Source organism: Ictidomys tridecemlineatus, chromosome 8 (assembly GCF_052094955.1).
Source record: "Ictidomys tridecemlineatus isolate mIctTri1 chromosome 8, mIctTri1.hap1, whole genome shotgun sequence".
Lineage (NCBI taxonomy): Eukaryota > Metazoa > Chordata > Mammalia > Rodentia > Sciuridae > Ictidomys > Ictidomys tridecemlineatus.
This window is the reverse complement of record NC_135484.1, coordinates 132519165-132538233: the sequence shown is the minus strand read 5'-3', so window position 1 is coordinate 132538233 and position 19069 is coordinate 132519165. Positions and strand designations below refer to the sequence as shown.

The following is a 19069-nucleotide window of genomic DNA, read 5'->3' as shown; positions in this document are numbered from 1 at the left end:
CTGTATACTTGTTGCATCCCTGCAGGTTCTTGAATGTTAAAAGGTGTCCTACTACTTCTCTGATGTTTGAAAGTTATCCTCTGGGTAGGAGGCACAGGATAAGGGCATTTCCTCACGTCTGTTGCCTCTTCAGCCAGAGAAGCTCTGCTTTTTCCTCTTTTGTTTCTGTGAGATCCCCATTTTATTTGAATACAGGTTTCTTGGCAAAAACAAAACCAGATCACTATGTATCTGTGCATGCACACATTCATATGCATACACGTGTACACACACACACACAAACACATTTTTCATGTATACATGTACGTGATGATTCAGATATAGACATTGATCATGTAGGCAAACTTAGATGTTGAATCCACACTCAAGCTATCTATGTTAAAAAAATAACTTCCTCTGATTTCTGATGATTTATGTGTGATGAGTATGTGTGTGCATGTGCATGTGTGTGTATCAAGAAAAAAGAGCATCTGAATTTCCTACCCTGTTATTTGTTATTTCCACAGTAATTTTAAGTACATATTCCTAAATAATAATGTGTTTGGCATATTAGGAAAAGTATTGTCTAGTCAAAGTAGTTAAGAATATTATTCTAGGTTTGCTCATTTGGATGACTAGGTAGAGAATGTTAACCATTCACTGAAATAAACAGCTTCTAAAGAAAGATTGAAAACGTAGTTTGGGAGCGTATTTGTCCAATGAGTGACAGTCAGAGATAACTTCTGGGTGATTCGATGTACTTGTCTGGATCCTAGAGAGATTTGTGAATAAGCCATACATACACAATAGAAGGCCTATGAATAGATAAAAATACTAAGAAAAATACTAGTGTTCTGTCCAGCAGAACTTATACTCAGAGTCTCCCCAGACTTGGTGGCAGGGGAGTTCCTGCACGGTACTGCCCTACACCATCCTGGAATGGGGCCTGTTGGGATTTCAAAATGCATGGTGATTAGTCCAAAGCATTTATTAGAATGCTTACATATGGAAGGGCTACCATATCTCCTCTCGGTGGACAGGGGACAAGAGAATAAACATCCACAAAAGGAGCCCGAGTTACGAAATTTAGGTTTAAATAATCTGACTGAGGGTGGGTTGGTTTCCACATACTCAATGGCACAGCTCATCTTCGGGTACCTTTCAGCAACAGCCCAAACAGCTTCCTAATGCCAGAGATAAGGCCCAGCTCAGGTTGAAGCCTGCAGAGCAAGACATGCAGCTGACTGGGTCATAGAGGGGTCAAAGCATTCAGCCAGGAACAGAAAATGGGGGTTCTAGGAGAACCCACATTAATAGAATGAGATAAAGACCAACATGAAAATAATATTGGGGATATATAACCAGTAGTTATAGAGTGACTAACAGAGAGCCTCAGCGTTTTCTTTTTCTTTTTTTAATATTTATTTTTTAGTTGTACTTGGACATAATACCTTTATTTTGTTTATTTATTTTTATGTGATGCTGAGGATCGAACCCAGGGCCTTGCACGTGCTAGGCAAGCGCTCTACGCTGAGCCACAACCCCAGCCTCCTCCTCATTTGCTGAAAAGGAATAATTGTAGAGCAAGAAGGAAATCTTGGTAGAGCAGTGTACTTTGAACAGGCGGAAAAGAGCATTTGAGCAAAGAGATGCTGAACAATCAAACTGAGGAGGATCAGGTTGTGGGAGATGAAAACTCAGCTTTGTGGGCTGTGTTGTAGGAGCTGCTTCTGTAGGTTAATGAGGGAACAGCTGATTGTCCTGGAGGAGAGTGACAGGAGAAGGCCACACACGAAGTTTAAACCCGTCTTTTCATGTGAACCTGGAAAGAAAGAATGCTAGAGAAGGTTGGGGTTGAAGGAAAGGTCTTTGAAATTGATAGACCTTCCATCCATCTGGCCAACTATACTTTTTCCTCCTTCTTTCAGAATAAGCTTAATTTGTACATGGTAACTTTTCTAGTGTTTGAAAACTGCTTTGCTTTCTTTTATTGATGCCTTGTATCTATTTAGGTATTTTTCGACTGACTTGTGGGCATTCCCAGACATGGGGTTGCTTCTCTGAGCCTAAATCTGTACCTCTTCAGAGGTGGAGCATGAGAGCAAGCACAGACTCTCTGTGACTTGCCTCCTGTGAAGAATCAAAGTTGTCGCTCTTGGCTCACACTGAGCTTATGCTCAGAGGCTACCCCACTCCTGTGTTTTATACTTGCTGATATCAGCTTGTCCTGTTTTATTCACCAAAAATTGTCCATTTGTTACCAAATTCAGTTCCTATTTTTCCCCATTGGAAGATGCCTTTTTAATTTGGCCCATCTTTTCAGATGATTTCTATCTTAGGTCTTTTGTTATCTAACGGGGAGGCAGTTATGGTTAGAAAGAGATCTAGATTTTGAGTCAGGAAACACAGGTTCACATCCTAGTGTGTGCCTTATTCACTGTATAACCAGGGATATTATTGAGGACATCCAGGCTTGGTCCTGTCCTGGATAACTGAGAAGAAAATAATACCTCAGACCATATTTTTTTATCTGTAAGTGCTGTATTAGATCAGTTTGAGCTGTTTCTTTTCAAATATTTGTTTCCCTCTAAGGTGCTAATAATAAGCTTTTGATTAACCATGCAACTCTAAGAATTTGATTATGGTGTTCATTTGTTCTTCCCACTTTTATTTCATCTGGTTGATAAGATTTGAGAGAAAAATATGCTTACTAAGTGTGAGACTTGAACTCAAGAAGTTTTCTGTTTTTGAAGAGGAACTATATATATTACAATGGGGGAGAATCAAGCAAAAAGAATTCACTACCAGTGTAGAGAAGACTCAGGAGGCTGAGTTTGCTGGGTGAAGCTTTTTGACTCATAAACTGAGAAAGCAGTTGAGGTTTCTGAGGAGTATATCATGTTTGGAATGACTGATGAAATGTCCAGTTTGCTTATGCCCATGTGCTTTGAAAGGACTGCATAATGGCAGAAGTAGGCTTGGGAACAAGAGGGGGAGATATGGTCTTGCCCTCCTGGCTTCATCTGTACAAATTCTAGCACTTACCCATTGCTTTCTTTCTGGTACCTTTTCTGCCACTTATCCACTTAATATGGATACAAGAGTTTTATACATAATATCACCCTGTTAACTTTGTTATATGTCCCACTTCCTATCCACAAGTTGACTTAGAGCCATTAGCAGTATTTTCATTTGTTTGAAGTTACTTTAATTAATTTTTTTGGCTTTTTATTTGTGTTTGATTAGGACCAAAAAGGGCAGTGAGTAGGCTATACTCTGCCAGAAATAAAGATGAGAACATTTTAAATTAAAAAAACCTGGATATAGCTGGGTGTGGTAGCATATGCCTGTAATCCTAAGGATTTGGGAGGCTGGGGCAGGAGGATTGCAAGTTCACAGCCAGTCTCAGCAAATTAGTAAGGCCCTAAGCAATTTAGTGAGACCCTGTCTCAAAATTTAAAAACTTAAAAAAAAAAAAAAAAGCTGGACATGTGGCTCAGTAGTTAAGTACCCTTGAGTTCAATTCCTGGTTACCTCCCCACCTGCTCGACCACCGCCCCCAGAAAAGAAAGAAAGATGTTTAGAAGGTCTGTGGATACTTGATTGAACTAAGTGAAATTATTGGAAAATGCAAGATTTGCTTGGCAATTGAGTTCAAAGGCTCTAGTTCATCCTTGATCCATGTAACTCCTATTTGTATCTGCCTTTTCTATACTGAACTACATTATTGCAAGTTATTCTTTTTCCATTCAGAAATAATATGCCAAATATGGTTGAGAATTTTTCCTAGACAGTGGCTTTGCCTTAGTTTTAGTCAAGGATCTTGAGTTAAGGCCCTAGATGAGTCACAGTTGTTCCAGAGAATGCTCTCACACCAGCAGGAGTACAAGACCCTTGGCCTCAGTGACCACAGTAGCAGCCTCAAGGGCCATTCCCAGAATTTTATCTACAAACACAGTTTCTCTGAACTGTAGGATATTGTATTCATAAGTATTGGGGTCTGATCATTTTTATAAGAAATTACTTAAGTGGAACAGGACCCTGGAGAATGTACCAGCAAATGGAGCTCTACTCCTTCCACTTGACTGACCTGATCACTTCCTGTGGAAGAATCCCCTGACCTTAAGGGATCCTCACTCCCTATTAGAAGGAGGTTATTCCTACACACAAAAAAGTTCTTAAAAGCTTGAAGTTTTCAAGGAGCCTATCAAACAGATAAAAGGGTAGTATTATTCTCTTTCAAGTTATAAAAAGTTTATAAACAATTTTTCTGATAATTTCTATACTTTATGTAGTTATTTAAGGTATCCATTTGTTTAACATTTTTGTGTACATAAAATTGGCATAATAAACATTATTTGATTTTTCTTTTTTTTTATTTTGGGGGTGGTTTTTATTTTTTTATTTTTTATTTTTGAATGTAGGGCCTTGCCCATGTGAGGCAAGCACCTATGCCTGAGCACATCTCCAATTCCTGTTTGACTCTTTAGTGTATTATGTAATCATAAGCAATTAGTAGAACTGTAGAATTATGTGATGTTTCTGCCTATGTTAATGTTAGGAAAGACATAGTCAAGAAAAGGAAAGCATGCAATATAGAGCAAGAGATTATTATTAAATTTAAGAAGTGATAAGGTTTATCTTTTACATTTGCCATGTGTTACTATAAATGTATTTCTAAAGATTTGTTCTCCTTTTAGGAGCAGCGACTTTTGATTGTCCTGAGTAATTGCCGCCATCTAGAACGTCGTACTTTCTTAAATATAGCAGAACATTTTGAAAAGCACAACTTCCAGGGAATAGAAAAAATAACACAGGTAAATGAGTTAAAGTTAAGTGGACAAATTGATCGTTTTCTGAACTTTGTTTACAAGCTGTTTTCTTGTCCTTCATTTTTTTTTCCTTTCCTGTGCTTGTTCCTTTTCCTTGCCTTCCCTGTAGCCACTTCCTTCTGCTCTCACTCACACTATCTTTAATGATTCCCTTCCTTCTCATACCTCCCATTGAACAGTTAATTTAATGACAGCTACTTTCTGTAGAACCATGTTTGCAAAGTTAGATATGGTTCACTCCCCACCTAAGCTCTTTAAAAGTGAGGGAAGAAAATAAGATCTAGGAATCAAATGTCAGATTTAACTACTTTTAGGGTAGAGCTTTTAGATATGACCAAGAGCAAACTCTCTGAGCCTGCGGATAAACCTCTTCCTGCTGATCCACACCTCTCTTTCCTCTCTTCCTTTCCATGTGACCACAATGATGCTTTTGCTGTACTTCTCAAGCATGTGTGCACACACATGCATGTGCCCAGCTCATAACAGCTGCAGGATGCTTAACATCTGAAAAATACATCATTGGATATAGAAAGATATGGAGAAGTTGGATAAAAATAAGTCCTGTACAAATCATTTGAATGGTTTTCTTTAATCTCTATTGTTATCTCTTGTTTATATATTTTTTCAAGTAAGCATAAAAGGAAAAAATGAAATAACCTTGTTATTAAAGTTTGGTTGGTTCCTGGGCAAAGGTTTATCAGATTTCTAGGTAAAATGTTGCTAGAACCACTTTTTAATGTCAGTACACTTTTCTCAATGCAAAGAATAAGAAAGATAATGATCTTGTTAATCATATAATCAAAGTGTACTGTTGGTGGATTGCATACTTTTTATAAATGATGGTTCCAGTTCATGAACTAGATTGGGATTTTTTTTTTTCTTCAAAGAATCAAAATGTCATAGTGGGCGGCACTGTCTTGTTTTCCTGCCTTTTCGTAAAGATTAATCATCCTGATGAGAAATGTTGTAACTTAAGGCTGTAGGGCCAAATGTCTAGTTTGTTTCCAGAAATTTTTGTGTAAAGAGTTGCAATATGTTGTCTTACAATAAAAAATTACTATGTGTAGAATGTGGGTACTCTGTTTTCGATACATTAATAACATGAATATTTTATTGGAGAAATTTTGTTATTTTAAAAATATATGAAATGATTAAGAATTGCATATAAGAGAAGCAATAAGTTTGATTTTTCTCCAGATTTCTGTGAAGTAATAATTAGAAACTTTCTGTTGCTTAGGTTTATATCATTAAGATGCAGAAAGTATTAAGGATCTGGGAGTGTATCATAGATAGGCTTTATTCCCACTCAGAACCTGAATTTGGATTTTTTAATAAATTGATCATCTTGAATACTTATAATTATTTAGTTGTGGTTGAAACCAATAGACAGTACTCAATATTTATATTATAACATTTTTCCTGTTTCTGTTTTGTTAGGTATTGAACCCTTTATTTTCATGATGTCCACCAAGTAAATTATTGCTTGCATTCAAGGAGAAATGTTGCCAACTGCCATCATTTTTCATATGGTTCTCTTTCCAAATGACAGATGATTCTAGAGTTATCTTAGAAAAATCACAGGGTACAAAAGGTCGTAGTTTTCAATTCTCTTCTCTGTTTCTGCTCTTAGAGATAATTGTTCACTAGAGGGCTTTTCATGTGGTGTCACTGGACATTAGAACTTCTCTCAGACCTCTTCCTGGTGTGATCTGGTAGTTGGCCAGATTTTCTTCCAGGTATATTTCCTCCTACATTCTTTACTTCTTAACCCCCACCCCACAATTGCTAGATGTTTTAGTCAGCTTTTTTGCTGCTGTGACTAAAAGACCTGACAAGAGCAATTTTAGAGGAGGAAAAGTTTATTTGGGGGGCTCATGGTTTCAGAGGTTTCAGTCCATAGACAGCCAGCTCCATTCCTCATGGCTTGAGGTTGGGCAGAACATCACAGTGGAAGAGTATGGCAGAGAGAAGCAACTCAAATGATGATGATGATCAGGCAGCAGAGAGAGACTAAGCTCAGCCCACCAAATATATACCCCAAAGGCATGCCCTCAATTACTCACCTCTTCCAGCCATACCCTACCTACCTTCAGCCATCACTCAGTTAATCCCATTAGAGGATTAAGGCTCTCATGACCTAATCATTTTCCCTCTAAACCTTCTTGGATTATCTCACATATGAGCTTTTGGGGGATACCTCATATCCTAGCTATAACACTAGGGATTGAACTGAGGGCCTCAAGTATGCTAGGCCGGCATTCTTCCACTGAATTATACCCCCGCCTTCTTTCTAGTTTCTTATTGATACTTCATTCAGTCAGTAGAAGACTGAAAACAATCAATTTTTAAATTTTCTTCTTCTTGCTTCTCACATTCAAAAGTAGAGTTGAATTAATCATAGGAACAATATACAAATAACCATGCTTTTTAGGATTTTCACATTAGAAACCAGAATGATTTCGTATGTATATTTTTACTCTATACAAATAATCTTGAGAAGTCAATAAGTAAATAAGCAAATAAATAATGGATGGCATTATTAGCCCCATATTCTTCATAGGAATGATGTTCAGAGAGGCCAAGGACTTGACCTGAAAGTACCTGAGCAACCAGGACTCAAAATTTAAGTTTTCTCATTCCAAATCCAAAGTGTTTCCTGCTCTAACATCTTAAAGAATGAAATTATTCTCATGAAAACACACCTCCTCCCCTCCCAAAAAAAGAAAAGAAAATGAAGCTTGTTGATTCATTTAATGGTAATTCATATAGTCAGAATGTCCAAATCATCTTGCCCTACAAGGGAACCTCACCCTACAAAGTTCCTCCATGTTGAGCCTTCATGGGTCTTTGTGCTTTTTGGATCCCAGACAGCAAATGACATGTACCTGGAAATGTTTTTTTCTAATAATACTTTGTTTTTCTACTAAATAAAAGTAGAACCCAACCTTTTTTTTTTTTTTTTTTGCAGTGTGGGGGGGTAGGTACTGAGAATTGAATGAACCTAGGGGCACTTGCCCACCGAGCCACATTTTGTATTTTATTTAGAGACAGGGCTCACTGAGTTGCTTAGTGAGGCTGGCTTTGAACTTGTGATCCTCCTGCCTCAGCCTCTCAAGCTGCTGGGATTACAGGAATGTGCCAACGTACCTGGCTAACATTGTTTTTAAAAAGGAAAAAAATGAGACTGAGGTTGTGGCTCAGAGGTAGAACATTCACCTGGCATGCATAGGGCATTTGGTTCCATCCTCATCACCACATAAAAATAAAGGTATTGTGTTCACCTACAACTAAAAAAAAAAAAAATTCAAAAAAAAAAAGGAAAATAAGAAATTTAATCAAATAAAAATAAGAATCGTGTTTTATGCACTAACCAAAGGTAAGTGGTACTATTTTAGTATTTATAGTAATTAGTATTTTATATCTACTACCATCTATATGTTATAAAATTACAAATAACATTTTTTCTGGGTTCATTGTATTGAACATATTTTTCTACTGAATATTCTGTTGTGAACAGTAATATTTTTATTAACTATTTTTGTAAAATATGAATTTTAGGACTTACTGTATAGGTTAATATGAAAATACTGTCTTATTTTTTAACCTCTCCCTTAGTAGGAACCCTAAAGTTATTTTCCATTTTTACTGTTGTTGTTACTAAGAAAGAATGATATGCAACTGCTTGATCAATATGATTCTGTAACACGTGCACTCAGAAAAGTGAGAAATTATATCCCATCTATATATGATATGTCAAAGTGCATAAATCCATTCTATTGTCATGTATAACTAATTAAAACAAATAAAAAAATTTATAAAAAAGAATGATACTCTTTTATCATATGTCTAATTACTTCCTCACAGTAGATCCTTAGAAATAGACTTATAGCTCTGAAGACTTTTGGCAAGTATCACCAGATTGCTTTTAGAGAGTTGATCTTACCACATTTTTGCTCTCATTTCTTATTACAATTTCCATTTTGAGAGGTAAAAAGACTCTTTCATTATATTTTAATTAGCATGACTTTCCCTTTAGGAGGATTTGTACTTTTTCATCTATTTATTGACTGTTTATGTTCTAGAAGAACAAATTTTGAAGGCAGTTAAAGAGTTAAAGAAATACACAAGAGTTTTGTACTCTTAACTGTGCAAACCAAATCTGCGTAAGTCAAATTCTTTGAGACTTCTGAAAAGGGAAAACCAGAGCAGTATAGTTAATAAACTTTAGCATATAGTTTTTTTGTGGTAGTTCTAATAATATAATGCCAGGGAACTTTTTAAAAATCATGTGAAATATTATTTTAACCTTGTTCCAGTCTTTAAAAAACAAACATCTAATTTAGAGTTTATGTAATCATATTTTTTCCTGACTTGGGAATGTGGACATTAAACAAGTCTGGCATTAAAAAATTCATGATTGAATTTTTATTTAAGCCCCTAAATCTCTTTCAGAAACTCTAATATGGAAGGTCTGAAGAGTATAGTTTGTTTTTCTTAATATGTGCAGGGAATCTGAATTAATTTAAGTTAACCCATTCTGAGAATGATTATTCACCCTCCCCTTAATATTTTTGTTTGCTGTGCTTGTAATTTGTTTTTTCTTCATATTGGGAATGGTTTCCTCAGTTGATTTAATCTACCATATAGCTTTATGTACCACTAATGACTGTGATTCCCAAATCCTTTATCTTTAACTTATGTGTCACTCGTACACTTCAGATCCATTTCCCACCAGATTTCTTCACTAGAAGTTTTCATTGATGCATTCCAGAATTAGCATGCCCAAACCAGAGTCATCTTCTTTCATCCTTTATACCATCTTCTTTCTCTTTTGTATTTCCTATATTAGTAAACATTGAGTCCTCAAGCCAGAATTTGGGAATTATTCTCTTTTATTTCTATTTGTTTATTTATTTTAAATTGACATAAAAATATATGTCAATGTGAAGTACAATGTGATCTTTTGATATATGTATGCATTGTAGAATGATTCAGTCAGACTTATTAACATACCCATCCCCTTATCAACTTACTGTGCTTTTGTCGTGAGAACATTAAAATTCTATTCTTTGAGCAATTTTGAAATATACATTATTTTTAACTATGGTCGCCATATTAGGCGTACTTCACTAACACTTATTCATTCAATCTGGCTAGAACTTTGTGCTTTTTGATCTCTCCTTTTCATTCTTTTCCCCTTTCCTCTCTCTACATACTCTTGAGTTAACCTGGTTTCTACCATTTTGTATGAGATAAATTTTTAAAAAAATATTTGTTATATTTGGATATAAGGTGTTCCCCAAAAGTTCCAATGTTAATGCAGCATTATTTAGAACTGAAATATTTGGATTGTGAGAACTGTAACCTAATCAGTTCATCCTAGTTTGAATGGACTGACTGGGTGATAACTGTAGGCAGGTGGGATAAGTCTGGAAGAGATAGGTCACTGGGGGCATGATCTAGAAGGATGCATCTTCCTTTCCTTTTATCTTTGTGCTTCCTGGCCACAGTAAGAAGATTAGCGCTTTACTGCCATGCCCTTCCACCATGATATTCTGCCTCATGTTAGCCAAACAGTGGAGTTGTCTGTCTCTATACTGGTGTTACCACTGTTGACCCGTGAGGAGTCCTTGCTTCCCCATTGTTGAAGTATAACACCAGAGAAGCACTCCGAGGCAAGTTCAGAGTGGAAAGTAGAAGTTTATTAAAGATCAGCAGAAAAGACTTCTCCCGGAGGAAGGAGAGGACCCAAGAGATGGAATCCTTGAAAGTGCGGTTGTCTCCCCATTTTATAGTTAAGGCCTTCATCTGGTCTCCCCACCCACAATTTCTGTCCTTTGTTCTGTTATCTTTCAGTGATAGAATGTAGGTGGGAGGGCCTGAAGGATGGGGCACAGGTGGGCCAAAGAAGTAATCTTTTAGGACTTTTGGGTCAGCATCTTCAAGTTTGCTGGGAGCTGTTTTATTAACACTTCTTTGGGATGGGCTCTGGGCCTTGGGGACATTAACATTCCATGAGTTGTTCTGCTTTTCCCGGAATTCATTCTCAACATGGCCTCCATTTTGGATCTTACTCTATATTAGACCGATTTATCTAACTACACTGACTACCTAACTTTAAATCTGGCTTCACTGGGACCTCTGAAATCATGAGCCTGAAATAAACTTTCCCTCCTCTCAGCAGTTATGGTCAGGTTTTTTGTTTATACAATGATAAAAAGATAACTAACATAATATTCTATATGTAAGTCAGATCAGTGATTGTCTCTCTGTGCTTGGCTTATTTTACTTAATGTAATGCCCTCCATCTTGTTGCAAATGACAGAATTTCATTCTTTTTTTTTAGAATATGCAATATTTCATTGTGTGTATTATTCACATTTTATTTATTCATTCATATGTTGGATGGGAATTACTCCTGACTCCATTACTCATAACAGTTTATGCTCAGTTTTTTTCTTAGCTCTACCTCTGAGCCATCTTCTGAATTCTTTTACACTTCTTTGATTTGCTATTCCTGTTGAAGCTCAGCCCTTTACCATAATTTGACCACTCTAGTGGTGTAGGAACCTTCCTAACAAATGCTTGGTCTAATATGTAACTTCTTTTACTCTTTAATTGTCCTCCACTGAGTGTCCAGGATGAGCTTTCAGAAACAGATTCAATTATATTATTCTTCCTCCTTCCCACATTTCAGAGTTGTTTATTGCCTGAACTCCTCAGGGTAGTGTTAGTTGGGTTTTAATCTTTCTATCATGGCTTTCATCTTCCCCACTCCAGTACCTGTCATCTAACCCAGCCACCTACTCATCTTTCCTCTTCATTCAACAAATATTCATTCAGCATGAGTTTTCCTTCTAAGCCATTTGAGATGCAGATGTCTCATCCTATATAAAAACTTGTATGGCCTTACCTTATCCTTATCCATTCTCCCAGATAATAAAGTGGATCATAACCTCTTCTTTCTAATTACTATGCTTCATTCATACCACTGAATAATATTTAATATTTTGCATTATCTTTGGCTCAGTGTCCATTAATTTTCCTTCCTGTTGAATATGTTGGACCTCCTCATTCTGTTCTCCATGTCAGTCTCAGTAGTGGCTATCTATTTAGTTGACAGCTATGCAAGTTATGTGTCTTATCTCTATTAAATATTGTTTTGTGATATACTTTAATCACGTTAAGCATTATTATTCTTCTGTTCAGATTATCACTTGTATCTTTCACAGCTGAATGCCACTTGTTGATGGGTGTTCTTTTAGGCTGACCCTTCATATATATGTTTTTTTTTCCATTGTTACTTTGTGGAATCTCAGGTCTAGCATTGGAGAGAAGCTTATGTTCCTCAAACCAATAGCATGGAAGCACACTAGCCACCATCTACTGCAGAGAACCTGGGGCAGACATGCACTCTTTTGTAACTTCTTGGCCTCTTGAGTGCTATTGAGAACAGGCACACTCATGTGGGGCTGCTGTCAACATCCTCATCCCTGTTCTGATCCCATTACCATCAGGGGACCTCATGGTGAATCACATGGGCTGAACTTTGTTCAGGGTTTGTCTCTTTGTAGTCCTTACACCAGTGGCTTTAGTGTTTTATTTGCCTTTGAGGGAGGGAGCCCTGCACTCTGGAGATACCATAGGTCCTAACTGATGCCTCCTCTCCATCAAGCCACTCGTAAGCCACAGCAAGGAGGGCTGTAACTAGGAAAGGAAGCTGCATTAGGGTTTTTAGAGGGTCAGAACATGTTTTGTACTATTAATAATACTCTTAAATGAATGAATTAATATGAAAAAAAAACAGTTTAATTATCTTACATGGTTCCTTATTTATTTTTTTGTGCTGGGCATTTAATCTAGGGTGCTTTACTCCTGTGCTGCGTTGCCAGCCCTTTTTATTTTTTTATTTTGAGACAGGACTTGCCAACTTGCCAAGTTGGTGGTCTCGAACTTGTGATCCTCCTATCTCAGCCTCCTGAGTCTTTAGAATTATAGGTGTTCTCTTTTTATTGAAGTTTAATGGCTGATAACAGTTTAGTATTTTTAATGCTTTTTTAATTTGCTTATACAAATGAAAGCTTAGTAAAGTTTTCTCAGAGATGATCTATAGTTCATAGATGGAGATTATTTCTTGTGAAATAGCTAAGAGTGACCTTTGTTATTAAAATAGATAAAATAAAATCCTAAAACTGGTAAGTACTTTTAAAATATGCTGAAGTATTTATTATTTACACTATTTTACTTTTTCTTTTGCCTTTAGGTAGGCAGCTCATATTTTTTAATTCTGTGTTTCTAGGTTAGCATGGCCTCACTGAAAGAACTAGACCAAAGACTCTTTGAAAATTACATTGAGCTGAAAGCAGATCCAATTGTTGGCTCCTTGGAACCTGGAATTTATGCAGGCTATTTTGACTGGAAAGACTGCTTACCTCCAACAGGTAAGTAAACACAGTAACTGAAATTTTAAAAGTAATTGAGTGCATCTAGGCTAATAGTAGATATAGATGTGCTTTTGTCAATTAATGTATGCTTAGAATGCTTTTCTCTTTATTCAAATTTTTTTCATTCTTACTGAGGGTGGAAGATGAGTTTTATTTCAACTTATTAGCTTAAACCCATTTTTTTTTTTTTTGAGTTTGGAATTTAGTTCACTTTTTTTTTTTTTTTGGGCAGTGCTGGGGATTGAACTCAGACTCATGCATGCTAGGCTAGTGCTCTACTGCTGAGCTACACCCCAGTCCATTTTTTTTTATTATTAATGCTTGATGGGGGCTGGGGTTGTGGCTTAGTGGTGGACTGCTTGCCTAGCATGTGTGAGGCACAGAGAAAATTAATTTACCTTATTTATAATCATTGAACATTCTAATAATACATACTTGTTCTCTATCATACTTGTTTTTTGATAGATACAATACAATAGAGTAACTATGGGTGACATTTTCATGCAGTGACCTTGTGACCATCATCAAAAAAGTTATTTAAGAAAACTAGTCAGTTCTGTTTAAGACCTCATTATTGATGCTAAAAAAGTGAATAGAAGGAAAATGTGTAGGACTAAGATTATTCTAGTAATTCAGCAAAGAAAATTTAGCTACACAAGGATGACTGACATATACCACTGTTATCTTTGTGATTTTATTTGAAAATTGCTTAAATCACTTTATAATATATGTCTTAAAAATCATTATTGCTCTTTGAATCAAATAAATTTTTTGATTGATCAAATAGTTGTTTCCTTTTACAAAATAATGTGGGATACATAAAACCAAGTTATCTTTAACATTTTTTATAGAAGTGGTCTTATATAGAAATGTCATGCTTGTCCTAGACATATATAGAAATGTCATGCTTGTACTATACATCTATGTATGTATATCCAAAAAGATCCCATGTAGACACAGTTCCTCTTGGGGTAGAACATAGAACATAGAACCCATGTAGACATGGGTTCTTTTTGGATATACATACATAGATGTAATAGTGAATTATTAATAAGTTTGGCTTAATCTTTGTTCTTTTAATTAATCACTGTATTTGTCTTTGGTTTTCTTATTATGTAATGATTTCATTAGATGGTAATAAAATGTGTTCATATATATTGATACCAAAAACAATCATAAATAATATTGTATGTGACCACAGTAACTTAGTTTTCTGAAATTATGATCATTGTAGTTATATCCTTATACCTTCATCTTGCCATATTGATCTTTTTCCCTGTAATCTCCATTACTTTTCTGTATTCATACTTTGTGTGCCTCAAATGGATTACAGTTCATACTCAAAACTATTTCTTTTTTTTAAAGTCTAAATCAGATCCAGTTAGAGTCTTGTTTATAATTTTTTCAGTATTTTCCCATCATACACTCAGCTTCATGAAGCTTTGATATGTGAGCTTCTGCCCCTATATCTTAGCACCTCACCCTAAGACCTCTGTCCAGCTGCCTCTACCTCTACCTTTTTTAAAACCATATCTCTCTGAAATGTAAATTGGATCCTTTCCATCCCCTAATTTAAACTCTTAAGTAGTGCCAAGGCCCTTATATACTCACCTATGCTTGCCATATGCCCTTCTTCTTTCCATGTACCTCCAGCAGGCAACAAGCATCAAAGCCCTGTGTCCACTCCCTTCCCTCTAGCTTTACTCTCTATCCTGCTTACTCCAGCCCTTCCCTGATTTCCTAGATGATTCCTCCTCCTGGAAGCTCTGCCTGACCCCCTTCTACATGTCCTTAGTTGAAGTTGGCATACCTCTAACCTTGTGCTTCTAGAGCAGTTTCCTATTCTTAGAGTGCTGTATATATGGGAATTTTTTATTATCTTGTCCTTACTGGATACCCTTAGTGCAGGGATCATTTTCACATCTGAGCTCCCAGTGTTTAGCACACAAGATGTTCAGTGTGTGTGTGTGTTGAGTGAATGAAGTTTATTAATATGCAGTCTTTGTACATAAGTGTGTTACTCCTCAATTTATCTTCCAATTGTTTGCTAAATGGTTTTGCAGTGATTTTTCTAAAATTTTTCTTCAGTAGTAAAGTATATCATACAGTGTTCATTTCCGTGATTATGCTTATTCATTTTTTGATAAATTATACCCAAGAGATTTTTATACTTATTGAAGTGCATTGAAATGAATGTTATAAATGCTCATTTTCTTGTCCTTTGTTAATTCTCACATGACAGCTATATGTACTCCCTAAATTTGGGGCAGTTGCATTTTAAACAATCAAGTATATCTAACACATCAGCAGTTCTATGTAGCATCACTATGTAAAAGTAATATATTGTTCAGTGATAGTGTAAACGAGTTTTGTTAAAATTCATATTTCCTTCAATGAATAACCTATACTAGATATTAAAAGTTAGCACCGAAACAGTTCTTAACCTTATTTTGTGTATGTCCAAGGTGATTAATTTGCTTGCAATATTTCTGTGGTGATAGGAACACTCATGACACAACTAATTCATCCATTACTGCAACAAGTTGGAATTGAGGATCTTATATGTCTTCATCAAAAGGTCTAATTGTCATAGAGAAACAGAATTTACTTGCTGCCAATGTGGAAGATGTCTGTTTTTCCTTGACTGGCCCTTTATCATACTTGCAGCTTCTCTTAAAAAACATCAACAGCAGTGCACAGTTCCTCTTGGGGTAGAACATAGATATTCTTTCTCATCATTTTGCCTCTTTAAGAGATATCTTTGGGAAGGAGACTTCCATGAAGTTTTGTACTTCTTGAAGGGCTTTGTTGGGTTGCAGTGCTGGCCATGTGGGTTCTGTGACAGCACTTTAGTGAAAATTAACAAGAGGCAGGGAGTGTGTGAGTGGCAATATCAGGCTAAGAGGGATCTTAGGTGTCCATTGTGTCTAGTTGGATAATAAGACATTTGATGTCCAAGTCCCCCATTGTAACATATTTATTTCAGATACCCAAAGTCTATTATCTGTTGTCTCATGGTTTTCAACCATGTGAAGTCTAAAAATGTAATAGTTTATATATATATATTTTTTCTCTATACAAAATTAAAATTCTGCTGGCTAAATGAGTAAATGGCATGGCTTTTATTTTAAAAAAACTAGCTCAGTTTTTGTTGTTGTTTTTTAGAAAGACAAACTGTTTCATAAGCAAATGGCACATGAGACCCTAATGTCAGCAATTTATATACTCTGATTCCAAAAGCATTTAAGAAGTAGTCTGTTTGTTTCACTTTTATAAACTGTATTTAGTTCTGTTCTTTGTATAGTTTTGACTTCATGAGTACACCCGAACCTCAGTCTTGCATAGTCATCTAGTGATTTTTAGTTTGTTTAAAGTTGACTTGAGCCTTGTAAAGTGAACAGTCAAAAGTTTGACTATTAATCTTCTAAAATAATTTCAATTCACAACTTTTCTTTAGAGTTTTAATCTCCAGAGCCTGAATTTTAAAATCATATAAGTAACTGATTATTTATTGCTGTAGTTAACATTAAATTTAGTTTTCAATACTCTATGTAGTGATTAAAAAGAAATCCAGTTGATTAATTTCATGATTCAAGAAAAAATATCCGTTAAAGCCATACGTGTGCTTTTTAACCTGGCGGTTGGATATTTAAATTGTTGTCACCTCTTTATTTGTTATGTCAGTAGAGATCATTCTGGCTAGTTCTGAGTCATATAACTGACTGTTCTTAAGATTTGAATTGTTCTGTCATCCATAATTATCAAGAGCGACAGGATTTGCATTCTATAAATTTGAGAATGTTATTGAATTTCATTTTCATATACACATGGGAGTTCATATCTTTATAGTATATTTAAAAATCTTTCTTTTAAATTTTCTCTTAAATACTAGTTTTAGCTATCTTTTCTCTCCAAAAGGCATATAAGTTTAAATTTATATTCATTCATTAAAGGCATTTAAAAAATGAATTTAAACTTAATTATTTTATGTAGGTAAAACACTTAATTGAATTTTTAATTCAAGTGCTTTTTTATTAATTATAATAATTGAAATTATAATGGGAAGGGGAAAATGGTTTATGTAATTTGTGACATGAATACATCTGAACATTCTAAAAATAATATCATAGTTGACTGCTTACATAAATGGTGCATATAACTAGAGTCGAATAATTTCCCATACATTAGTAATATGTCAGATCACAGTCCCTGTGCTGCCCAGTTTCATTAGTGAGCAAGAGTTATTAGATGTCTGTTGTCAAAGCAGTGTGCTAGGCAGCATATCTAAGCAAGGCAGAGAGAGAATGTAAATCTTGGGAGACAAAGGCAAATGCATATTTCTCATGTGTATGTTTGTTTTATTCAAAACAATTTTAGTTTTAAGATTTTTGCTTTTCAGAAATATCTTGCAAATATTTTAAATAAATTCTGTAAGAAACATTGTATAATTAGATTATTGCCTGCATCTAATGACTCAAATTAAAAGCTTGGGTCTGGTTTAGAATTTCTAGAGAATAAGAAAAATGCTGGAAGAACAGAGATAAGAAAAAAATGGATATTTGGTTAATTTTTCAAAAATCTTTAAACTAGCAGGCAATGTCAAAGTTTGGTCTTGCTCTCTGAGAAAATTGATCATTAAAATGTTTGTAGCTCCATATAAAATAATCATATATTATATTTGTGATATGTTTATGTGAATCATATACACACTTACACATTTGGCCACTGTATCTGCAGGTTCTGCATCTGTGGATTCAACCAATCACAAATAAAAAATACTGTATTTGAAAATATTATTGCATCTTATGGAACCCAAACAGACTTTTTTCCTTATTATTATTGTGTAAACAATATAGCCTAACAATAATATACATAGCATTTACTTTGTAGTAGGTAATATAAATAATCTATAGATAAATATATGGAAGGACATTTATAGGTTTTACACATATCATACTGCTTTACATGAAGGACTTGAACATCTGTGGATTTGGTATTCAGTCTCCATTAGGGGAATGTTCTGCAATCAATTCCCCATGGGTACAGAGAGATTTTGGTATTTTTCTACCTACATAGAGAGAGAGAGAGGGACGTACACATTGTTCATGTGTTGGTAGAAAATACTGGTCAAGGAAAAATGCATTCATTTTTCTCATATTTTTATTTAGAAAGACAACATATCAGGTTCATATTTTGTCATATACAAATGTCACTTGATAAGGGTGGGAAGTAGAATTACAGAAAACTTTAATTTTCTATTTTAAGTTTAGTGTTTGAGGAATATTTGTGAGGAGTATACATTCTTTTTTTTCCTCTTTCTTTCTTTCTTTCTTTCTTTCTTTCTTTCTTTCTTTCTTTCTTTCTTTCTTTCTTTCTTTTTTAGAGAGAGAGAGAGAGAATATCTTTTTTATAGATAGACACAACACAATGCCTTTATTTTTATGAGGTGCTGAGAATCGAACCGGCGTCCCGCCCGTGCTAAGCGAGTGCTCCACCGCTGAGCGCTCCACCGCTGAGCCACAATCCCAGCCCCATACATTCTTATTTTTAAAAAGAAATTTTTATCCATGGAGGCAGGATACTCATGAAGAAAAAGTATACATGACACTAATTCATTTTCTTCATACACACGAACTTGATTTGATATGAAAATGACAGTCTCATGAATCTAGGTTTCAGCAAGTCATGAAACCATTTTTCCTGATATTCTCTTGGAAGAATATGCTACTTAAATTCAGAATGTCTTCCTATCAGTTTAGAGGGAAGCCTGGAGTCACTGCAGGTGTATTTTCTTTTTTCTTTTTTTTTGGAGAG

General features: G+C 35.3%; 1 protein-coding gene across 2 annotated transcripts in view; it reads left to right on the top strand.

Moving 5' to 3' along the window:
* Exoc2 (exocyst complex component 2) overlaps positions 1–19069 on the top strand; it is a 190584-nt gene that overhangs the window by 127889 nt on the left and 43626 nt on the right. For both annotated transcript variants that reach the window (XM_040282200.2, XM_005335159.5), the window contains 2 exons: positions 4680–4796; positions 13111–13252. In XM_040282200.2, the coding sequence (XP_040138134.1) occupies positions 4680–4796; positions 13111–13252 (259 nt within the window). The remainder of the gene's footprint in view (positions 1–4679; positions 4797–13110; positions 13253–19069) is intronic.